Genomic DNA, 10,720 nt, shown 5'->3' with positions numbered 1-10,720 from the left:
ATACATGTTGGCTGCATGTGTGGGAGTGGGGAAACCCATCTGTTGGCTCAGTTTGAGAAGTTGTCATTATCATCATTATCATAAACAATATTACCAACCATCATTTTCACTGTCATACTTAAATGGTGTTGTGACGGTTGTTTAGCTAGAGTGGATAATAGCTAGAGTGGATAATATTTTCATAGATACCACTGTGGGGGTGCTTAGTCTGACCAAAAAATTATTTTCTTCAGTAACTTCTTTGATGGAAAACCATGCAATTTGGTTTTAATCTGAATCAGTCTTGTTTTCAATCTGAAAAAATTGATTGAGGATGAGATATGCTGTAAAATATAAGGTAAAATACCTAGCAAAACACTTGTTTCCGGTTCAGTGGCAGGCACAGGCGTAGTTGAGAGTGGTGTGGCTTTATTTTAATACATGACCCTGTGATATAGTGTGATATCGAGAGCAGGTACAGTCCACAGTTCCCATTGCTATAGTATATTGTTTTGTTTTGTTTGTTTGTTTATACATCATGTACTACAAAGCAAGTCTTCTTATTTCTTTCACTCCTACTTCTTTTTTGTTATATATCACTTGACTCAACACATTTAGCACATCTAAACATTACCACCATCAACATCAAAATCTCATTACGCTCTCTGCCTTTTTTGATTTCCTTTCCCTTGCCTAAAAAGGAAAAGAAAGTCCTAAACTGTCTGTAAACTTTGCTTTTTTTCCCAACCAAAGTGAGAAAAAGTTGAGAAGATGTGAGGAAATGAGTGTCAAATGGGTGGGTGGGGGTAAACTGGTGACAGAAAGATAGAGAAGCTGTTGGCCGTGAGAAAGTGGCACAGCCCTTCATTCGTCAAGTCCCCTAACTGAAACTACTGTAAGCAGCAGCAACACAGATAAACACCAAAGAGCTGAGACTGCGGCCTGACCCTGAGGCTGCCTGGTAATGTGATGTTTCTCTTTCTGTGATCACTGATGACAATTAATTTGATGTATGGAGGTAATTTAATGTATTGCGAAACACCTACATTGTTGTCATGAGAGACACATTGAGAAAATACGTGAATGGGTACATATTTAGGTTTTCATGTATGTAAAAGTAAACATCACCCAGATATGCTTTGTTGCCTTCTAGGTCTGAACAGTATATTAAATTTGAAGTAATTCCTTTCAAGATGTAATTTTTAAGCAAGTTATCTTCTCGTCTCTTTTTACTTTCATGTAATATTTTTTATGGATTTTTAGGACTATTTGTCTACTGCAAAAATGTCTGTATGCATGCATACAATATATACATGTGCATCCTCACCTACTGTGACTCCATCTTTATGGTGAGTTCTATGATGTGTTAGATTAATGAGGGGAAAAATCTTGCACAGCCTGAACTGCAACTGAGTTTTTATTTTAAACAGTCAATAATTGGCTGTTTGGGGGCAGTGGAATCACTATGCTGATATATTATCATTTTTTTAAGTTGATATGGCACACTTATTAGATAACAGCAGTTACGGAGTAACATTAGCATTCATGGGGAATCTTGTTTGTGTCTACCTGATGAATGTAAGTCCAACGTTCATTCTCTTTTTGCTCTGTTTTTCGTCACCGCCAACTCCAGAGGGAAATATCTGGCTCCACTATGTTCACCCTAAAGGTGCTAACTTTGTCTATTTGCTGGAAAGGTAGTTTACAGATTGTTTTTAGGGATTCTTTGCTGTAAACAGCTGCCTGGTGCTGCTGGAAAAAGTGAATCAAAACAGTAAAGTTGCAGGTCAGAAAACCAAAACAACAAGCTGAGAGACATTTAAACACTCCATAGAATTGAGAGGAACTGCAGAGTCGGATAACAGTTATCTGTGGGTTCATCAATATGAGCAAAGACTTCCACATTACGCGTTGTCATTTGATCCACTATTATTATAAATATATCCGTTATAGCCAGTTTAAATCAAATGTTACTTTACTATTATGCCTTGCATCAATAATCTTCTTGCATCATTGATCAGCTCAACAGAGAAAAGATTTATAACAGCAATTTATTATTTCAATTCCATAAAGTTGGGGGAGTTGCAAGAGACAGATTTAAAAAAAGAATGGTCAATTCAAAGCAGTGGAGCTCAAGATACAGGATCATGACTTATAGTCTGCAGTATGGGCAAAGCTCCAAAAAAACTGGATCTACCTTTCCCCATAATGCAACTCAACAGCGTCTCTTCATTAGACTCATTGCCTGGTAAACACCCACATTTTTCAAGCTAAACACCTCTAGCCTCGAACCCAAGCTTCTGTCTTTTCTTTTTTTGTCTCCAAGTACAAATAGAGAAAACCCTAACCCATGACATCATCAGGCTTATTTGAGGTTTTGGTAAAGACTTTGGAAAGACACAGACCCACAGAAGACATTGTACATTATATGACATACTGTTTCACATTATATGCATTCTATACTCTTTTCACAGGCTGAATAGTACTCCCCATATCAGTAAATTTTTCTAAATGTATAAAATTGGTGGAGAGCCCCCTTAAAAAGACAGGCCTGTAAAATGCCTGTGTAGACTATTTTCAACTAAGTCCTCTGAGATCATTTAAAGGCACGAGGTTACTGCTGTTTTATTAGTTATTTAAAAGCAAAAGTTAATAGAATTCACAAGCTAGTATTTGTTTCATAAATGTTAGTACTGAAAAGAAACATTATATCTGACAATATTATAGTTTTGGAAACAACTTTCATTTAAACCTGCAAAACATTTTGTAGGATTTCTTAAAATGTATATTCTAAAAACAAAAAGGAAATATTGGGAGTTATAAGAAGCATTTGTTCATGAATACTTTTAACACCTCAGGCTACTCACATCGATTACCATAAAACATTAAGATTTAAAAAGTCATAGGAAGTGAACACCTAAAACAAAGCAATAAGAAAATGATCTTTTGACTACACTCCTCCACTCCTACCACTCCTCCCCAAGTTTCAGGTTCCTAGAAAGGCAGTTTTCTATCACCATCAGGAGAACAAGAAGCCCCTGAATCCCCCAAAACAAATGAGGCACAAAGCCACAGAACCCACCAGCCCATCTCAGCCCCCTGCACTCCTCTCGTCTGCTCTCCCTGAGCCCCTGGGAAAAGGTTGCATGCCCCCCACCACATCAACCACACTGTTCTGACATGCCTCTCTGCCTAAGCGTAAAATGGAGCTGAGTTCAAGATGAACTGAGTTCAAGATGAACTCAGCTCCATTCTATGCTGCTCATACCAGGAGCCAAATGAAATGTCTTCAAAAATACAGCCACACTGAGATGCTTTGGTTTCAGTTCATATGCAGCCATGAGTGATTTGATTTCAATCAGATTCAGACCCCATTACTTGAAAGTACTTGACAACAGCTACGTATTTGCAAAATACTTTTTTAATAAGTTAAGAAAACAGCTTTTCTCAATGTTTCTTGAAGCAATTGTATTCATTTTTATGGCTGCAGTTCCTCAAATTAGGGAAAGTGTGGGTGCTGTGATTTTCAGCAATTGTGTAAATTTGAAAGAAAAGTTGTTTAGAGTTTATATGATGTGGAATCCTTCTAGCTTTTTCTGAGTGAACTTGAAAGGAGTTGTTTGCACTCCAACAAGGTCCATATGGTTAAAAGCTATTAGTATTTCAAGGGACTGTCCGCCCATAAAAAAAAAATCCCATAAGGTTTTTGTACAAGCAGCTTATTACGAATCATAGTTACGTTTTATTGTTATGACATCTAGTGGTCGTGTGGACAGCATCAGTCTTTTCAGTAAATGCCCTAAAATTATATGTTTACATTCAATTGAAAAAACCCTCTAGACAGAGGAGGTCAGGGTTGATGGATTGGCTGACAAAACATTGGACTTCGACACAGGAGACCACTTTTTCCCATTTTCAAACAACAGTGAACGTTGTTTCTTTTAACTATGACGACATTCATTTTGTAACTTTAACCACACATTTATTATTGTAACCATGAATATCCTCTAACTTTAATAAAGTACTTATTTCAACCCAGGCCATAATCTTTCCCTTTACCTAACTAAATCTTTACCGTAGCATTGTCACATCATGAAAGTATTTCATTTTCAACAATAATTTTTAATAGTTTATCCGTGGCCTGTCTCCTGCAGTATTTCAGGAGATGCTCCTATTGGTTGTATTAGAGGGTAGGGAAAAATAACATATATGGAAGGTTAGGTTGGAAGACTTTTGTTGTATTCCATAGTTTGACTAATTGACAGAGCAACCAGAGATACATCCTGCATCATATCATAGTCCTGACTAAGCAAGCGTTCTGGATTTGCTAGGTAATGGGGAATGTCATCTGCATATGGATGGATTTATGTTCTTTCATTTAAACCAGATATGCATTCCTGGTGATGAATGGGTGTTACCATATATCAAGATATAGAGATTGCATACATCCGGCATTTGGCAACCTGAATAGGTTTGGCCTGTTGTAAAGGTTCATTAGAAAGTGATTATTTCTCTGTTCTGTTTCAGTTTTTCCCAATTAAAGTTGTGTTTTATTGTTACATAGTGGTATGATCAATTTAAAGATGTATTTCCTTTCTCTTATGTAAGCAATGGTTTATAATTCTTTTAGTATTGGATACAATGTCATTTTTTTCTGTTCCTATCACAAATTTGGCTTTAAGATTAAAATGGTTTCATGGCTTTGATTATGGTGTATAGATTATTTATTAGAAGTGCAGAACTGTAGCTTTAGGTGTGGAAAAAGCTTTGTAATTTGTTAACAAATTATTCATTTATACATTTCCATATAATTTGTAACTAGTAAGGAGCACTGAAAATGGTACACCACACATTTGTAACGGCTGCAAAAACACTTACAAATGATAATGGTATTTGTAATGAACATTTAACAAATAATTTACAAATAATGCCAGTACAATCTAAAAAATCTACTAGAGATCATTTGTGAAGATTCAAAAGGACCATTTACAGTTAACCTATCCAAAATGATCAGAGGCATTAATTAATTGTATTTGGCTGTGTTGTTAGATTCCTCTCTGCATCTTTGAGCATCAGTTGAACCCTATAAGAGAATGTGAGCTTGTGGCTTTGAAAAATGCAAGTACACTCAGGCAAACATCATGCAGAAAAAATGATGCAGAAATTGCCTTGTTTTTCTGTCGGGCTCCTTAGGTGCTGGCTTGCAGAGTTAGCTGCAGCTAATGCAAAGATGTTGTAAACATGTTCAGGGGGCGGGCGCTTCATATCTTGTTAGGAAGAAGGAAGAACTTTGCAAGTTGTATTAACAAGCCACTCACAGCACAATGACTCACTGTCTTTACCATGTTGTTTTATCATGTGGAACTTTTTCTTTTGCCATGAGGGTTAAAGTTTACAAACTCTTCATACATGATCTTAAATCTTTTCATGTATTTTTAAATATTTATTTTTTTGAATATTTTACTCATCACTAGCAATAATGATAATGAATATTTGCAATTACAGCTTTTTAAATGTTGTCACCACATAATAATTAATTAATGATTCATAGTTTGTAACTTGTTTATTAATTCTAATATATTGTAAATTATATAACAAATTAAAACTATTCCTTTAAAATGACAAATTATTTGTTAACATTTAGTTTATCATTAATTAAGGGCTTATAAATGATTTATAATTGATTATCATTAGAAAGCATTACCCTGAAATCTACAATCATTTTAAACACAATATCTTTGATGCCATTATTTTCAATATCCTCCTGAGAAAAAAATTAGACAAGCTGTTATTTAATGTTTGAGATGAAGGTGGTGAAAAAAGAAAAAATCTCCCTCTGCTCACAGATGTAACTCCGTGGGATGGCGGGGTACGGCATGAGAACACACACACTCACACACACACACACACACACACACGCACACGCACACGCACACGAACACACACACACACATAGGCAGACAGGTATCCATGTAATGTTTAACTGGCACCTCTGTAGTAAAGGCCCACATGTTCACATGAGAACGATGAGATATTCAAACTTTCCAAAGGATGTGTATTTACAAGTCCACCCACATGAGCAGTCATTATAATGGTGAATCCAGCAGCGATACAAGCATATGGGTCCCACAGTAAACAAGGTTTCATCTTGATATTGGTATTGTGACACCTTTATTTACAGTGGGTCCCAAAGAGAAATTGTCTTGTTTTTAGAGGCTTTGCTTGTAAAAAAAAAAGTAGTAGCAACAGAGGTAAAAACCCCAAAACTAATTGAAACATGGAAAATATTTTGAAAGATATTTGTTTTCAAATAATAGTCAATAATAGTAATGAACTTTTTGGGGCATTTTTCCCCTCCCATGCCTCCAGTCCCACAATACTCAGCAGCTTTTCAAAATCAAATCAAATCTCTTTGTGTCATGTCAACAGTTGATGGGTGTGAGAAAGAGAAAGGAGGACATTGTCAGCAACGAGGACACTAGAAACACTCTCAACATTCAGCTGTGCAGTACAAAGGTAAGATCATCGATTTAGCTGGAATCTCACTGTTATGGTATTATGGTTATATTTAATTTTTTTTTTTTTTTTTTTTTTTTTTTACTTTCAATTTTCTTATGTAGCAACAACATGACAAATTCAATCTTCTGTTGCACGACAATTTCATCTGTGCAACTTCAGGTTGTGAAGGATATCCTTTTAGAGAAACACCAGATTAGGAAAATTTGCTAATTCTTCTGCAGCTACGTTCTCTCAAATTGTAGTTTTAGGCTCTCCTCTTTCTTGTTTACCTTATGATCTAATATAATGTCACAATCAACTAATTCCAAGGCATGGAATTTATGCAATTACTTGCTAAATAACTCATGATAAATTAATAAATTAAGCACTTTGTAAATATACTTTATTGATTTGCTTATTTTTGGTAATGTTGAACTGAAATTTTCAAATTTAAAATCATTATGCTGTTGTTCTAAATTTCTAATAATAATATATGCAATTCTAATGAATGGTATAAAAAGCAGTACAACAGTGTCAGTTTAGAAGTTGTCTGACAATACCACAGCAGGGTTATCTTCATTGAAAGCCCTGAAACGTAGGTACAGGTGGCAGGCTGTATTTGCTGAGGAAACCTCAAGCTTTGGCATTGTAACTGAACATGTACCAGCAGGTGTGTGACATCTGAGTGTGTAAGGCTCTAGAACAGACATTAAAGACCTGACATTTCAGTCTCCTGCAGGTTTATTCCAGAGGATTTTTACCTCGTGTCCAATCACTCCCTCGTCAGTCACCATTCTGCTATGCCGCGGTCGTTCCTGATCAAGAGTAAAAAAACAAATTTACTCACATCTAAGGAATCCTTTAGAGAACACCCCCAGTTCCAAACAGATGCTGAGCAGTCTCTGCAGCATGTGATGGGACAGGCCAGAAGGCATTCTGAAGATGCTGTGCAGTCTTTGTCCCCCATATTAGGGGTCAAAGACCTTCTGGCTGAAGCCTGCTCGCCATTTAACATTGGCCCCAAAGATGATCCTTGGACTTCAGGTACACAACCCTTTCCCTGTGATTTGAAATTTTAATTTTTTGTGACACAGTGAAATTGTGTCTATTTTTTGAAAATAGTGAAAGACTACAGCAAGCATACAATTGTGTTCTTTTGATGGCATCCGAAAATAATGCTAGGGTTAGGGTTAGGGTTAGTGATTATATTTACTCATTCATAAAGGGATGATGAAGATGAAAAGATGAAGCCTTGATTTATTTGAGAAATTATACTTTTAAATGAGATTGAAACTCAATATTCTGGATTATTTTTTGTACAATAAAGGTCACAAAATGCTATGCAAAGATGATAGAAAAGAGCTAGAAATCATTCACATTCTTAGCCATTCTTTATAAACTAAAGACGTTGCCATCGTTGTTATCCTTTCATATTCTAGCAAAAGTCCCTGTGGAGAACAGAGATACTCCTCTGCCTGTCTCGCCTTGGTCACCAGACAGACATCAGACATCTGAAAGAGAAAGGGAACTGGAGAGACTGGTCTTCCTGTTACTCAACCACACATCACACACTGACCTTAAATCCCCTGTCAGCCAATGTCCACTCTGTGAAAAGGTAGGACACCTGCGGGTTGTGAGAATTGTCACATGTCCTTACACTCTCTGTCTTTATCCGCTGTTCTAATAGAAAAAGAAAAAAAATCAATAACTGAAAAATTTACTTGCATGAATCACAATCGTCATGTGGGAGGGTGACAGCAGAGTGACTTTGTATGTAAAATAATATCTGTGAGTGCTGTTAGAAAGGAGTATGACTGCTAATTTTCTTGTTGTTTGTGAACAGAGTAGTAATTTCAAAAAGATAACTAGTATGAAATACGTTGTTTCTGTCAGGGTAAATTTTTTTGTTTAAAAAAAAAAACTCTAAACAAAAGTATAATCTTTATCTAAAATATAGCTCAAAATTTAAAAGTGTTTGTGGAGAGGAAAAATTGTGATTGCTGGTAGTTATTTACAAGTAATTATTTACATTGCATTGTAATTTGCAAGATGATGTAGCTTTACAGATTTTGTTGCCATTTTTTCAATGTTATTCAATGCAATCTCCTTCCACTGAGACTTCATTTTCCCTCAAAGACCTGTATTTTGGCTTTAATTAAAATATGTAATAACTGTCCCCAGTCTCTTAAAAGAGCCCAATTGATACTGGATTTTTGAAGCTGATAGTCAATATTTGTTTTTTTGTTTGTTTTTTTTGGGGGGGGGGTTAAAAATCCTACAATCAGCTAAATTTCATTACAAAAAACATAATGTTTTGTGACCACAATGCATTGAAAAATAGTTATATAAAAAGTAAAAATAAAAATGAATATAAATTTCTTGTGGACAAAATATGTGGTAATGTCACTATTTCCGAATTGCCTCAAACATCTTTGCCATTTTTGTTACTTATTGGTTGACATATACACTGATATCAATATACAGATATATCTGCAATAAAAAAATATTGATCGATAAATCAACCAGGCCAATTAATATTAGTCTAGCTCTTCTCTTAAAGGAATAATTTGACATTTTGGGAAATATGTCAGTTAGATGAGAAGATAGATACCTCTGTCATGTCTGTACGGTAAATATGAAGCTACAGCTAGTAGCTGATTAGCTTAGCTTAGCACAAATACTGGAAATAGTGGGGAAACAGCTGGCCTGGCACTGTCCTAAGGTAACAAAGTCTGCATAGTAGCGGCCAAGAAATTGTAAGGCACATAACCCATCATAAAATGGCTACCTGTGTTTTTTAGACTTCTTTTATTGTATAGATTAAACAAATAAGACATAACATGTTAATTACTAGGCTTTAGGGGTGCTATTTGCCTTTTGACAGAGCCAGGCTTGCTGTTTCCCAATTTTGCTAGCTGTGGCCATAATATATATTTGACAGAATAAATGTTTTTCCCAAAATGTTGAACTTTTTAAATCACCCTGTTCTTTTTTCACTTGCTGCCACTCTCTCTGTCTCCCCCAGTCTCTTTCAGAATTCCTACTATCAGGTGGCCTGCAGGCTCATGTCCAACCCCTCTATGTCCCATTGACAAGATCGCCCATAGCCACAGACATGCCCCACATGCCCTTCGGCTTCAGAGCAATTGGCAGCTATAGTAGAACTAAGGTACAGCAGACAATGAGAATGTTTATATGAGCAATGTTTTTTATAATTTTCAGTAAAAACACATCATGATCTGTGAAATAAACATTATCCTTATGTATATGAGTGTGTGCATCTATTCTTGTATACGTATATCCAGGAGCGTAGCTTTGGCTGCAAAGTGTGTGGGAAGGTGTTCAAGCGCTCCTCCACTCTGTCCACACACCTCCTCATCCACTCAGACATACGACCCTACCCCTGCCAGTACTGCGGTAAAAGGTTCCACCAGAAGTCAGACATGAAGAAACACACTTTCATACACACAGGTGATTCAACACAACAGTAAATAAACCATACTGTTAAATGCTCAAACTCCTACTCTCAAACTTCGAGTACTTTTTCACTCTGTTCCTCCCTCAGGTGAGAAACCACACGTGTGCAAGGTGTGCGGTAAAGGATTCAGTCAAAGCTCCAACCTCATCACCCACAGCCGAAAGCACAGCAGCTACCAGCCATTCAGCTGTCCTCGCTGTCAACGCACCTTCCAGCGCAGGGTTGACCTACAGCACCACCAAGAGACGCAGTGTAGCTAAGGAAATATGTACACTCAAAACTGAGGCCACGGCGCAATGAAGTGATAGCGAAACTGGGTAAAATGGAATTTGTAAATAATACTCAATCAGTCATAATTGTAAAAGTCTAAAAAAAATGAATATTAAGTAATGACATGCATGCCTAAAAATAAATAATAAAACTGGATTTGTTTGCCTAAAAACATTTTATCCTCTTGGTTTGTGTTTTTTCAGTTAATAGTTTTTTCAGTTAAATAAAAATTATGACACAGCCCTCAGGAAACTCATCACCAAAACTCATTTACAGATGATAATTGGTTTATTTTCCTAGTATGTGCCGGGCAGCAGTGCTAGTGTTAGAGTGACATCATCCAGTCACGTTGTGTAATTTTCAGAAACTAATTTCCTCAGAAAGTTGTGTGAATGTGATTGTTGTGTGTGTGCATGTGTGTCTGAGTGAATCTGCCATTACTGAATGAGGCAGGCATCCTTAATACACCGCAGCTGGGTTCCCAACAGAGATATC

The 10,720-nt window shown here is 36.4% G+C and overlaps 1 protein-coding gene across 2 annotated transcripts; it reads left to right on the top strand.

The window, feature by feature from the left end:
• The first annotated feature begins 858 nt into the window (after positions 1-858).
• Positions 859-10,359, top strand: LOC120788200 (zinc finger protein Gfi-1b-like). 2 transcript variants are annotated; one of them, XM_040123777.1, is made up of 7 exons: positions 859-940; positions 6,409-6,495; positions 7,217-7,521; positions 7,917-8,092; positions 9,503-9,646; positions 9,783-9,948; positions 10,043-10,359. In XM_040123777.1, exons 3-7 carry the CDS (start codon positions 7,278-7,280, stop codon positions 10,213-10,215), a joined length of 903 nt encoding a protein of 300 aa, XP_039979711.1. In that variant the 5' UTR covers positions 859-940; positions 6,409-6,495; positions 7,217-7,277; the 3' UTR covers positions 10,216-10,359. The 2 variants fall into 2 exon arrangements, with proteins under 2 accessions (XP_039979711.1, XP_039979710.1); XM_040123776.1 differs by having other exon boundaries at positions 7,207-7,521.
• Positions 10,360-10,720: the final 361 nt, after the last annotated feature.

This window comes from Xiphias gladius, chromosome 3 (genome assembly GCF_016859285.1).
Source record: "Xiphias gladius isolate SHS-SW01 ecotype Sanya breed wild chromosome 3, ASM1685928v1, whole genome shotgun sequence".
NCBI lineage: Eukaryota > Metazoa > Chordata > Actinopteri > Istiophoriformes > Xiphiidae > Xiphias > Xiphias gladius.
Note: the sequence above shows the minus strand (reverse complement) of the source record. Positions and strands in the feature narration are given on the sequence as shown.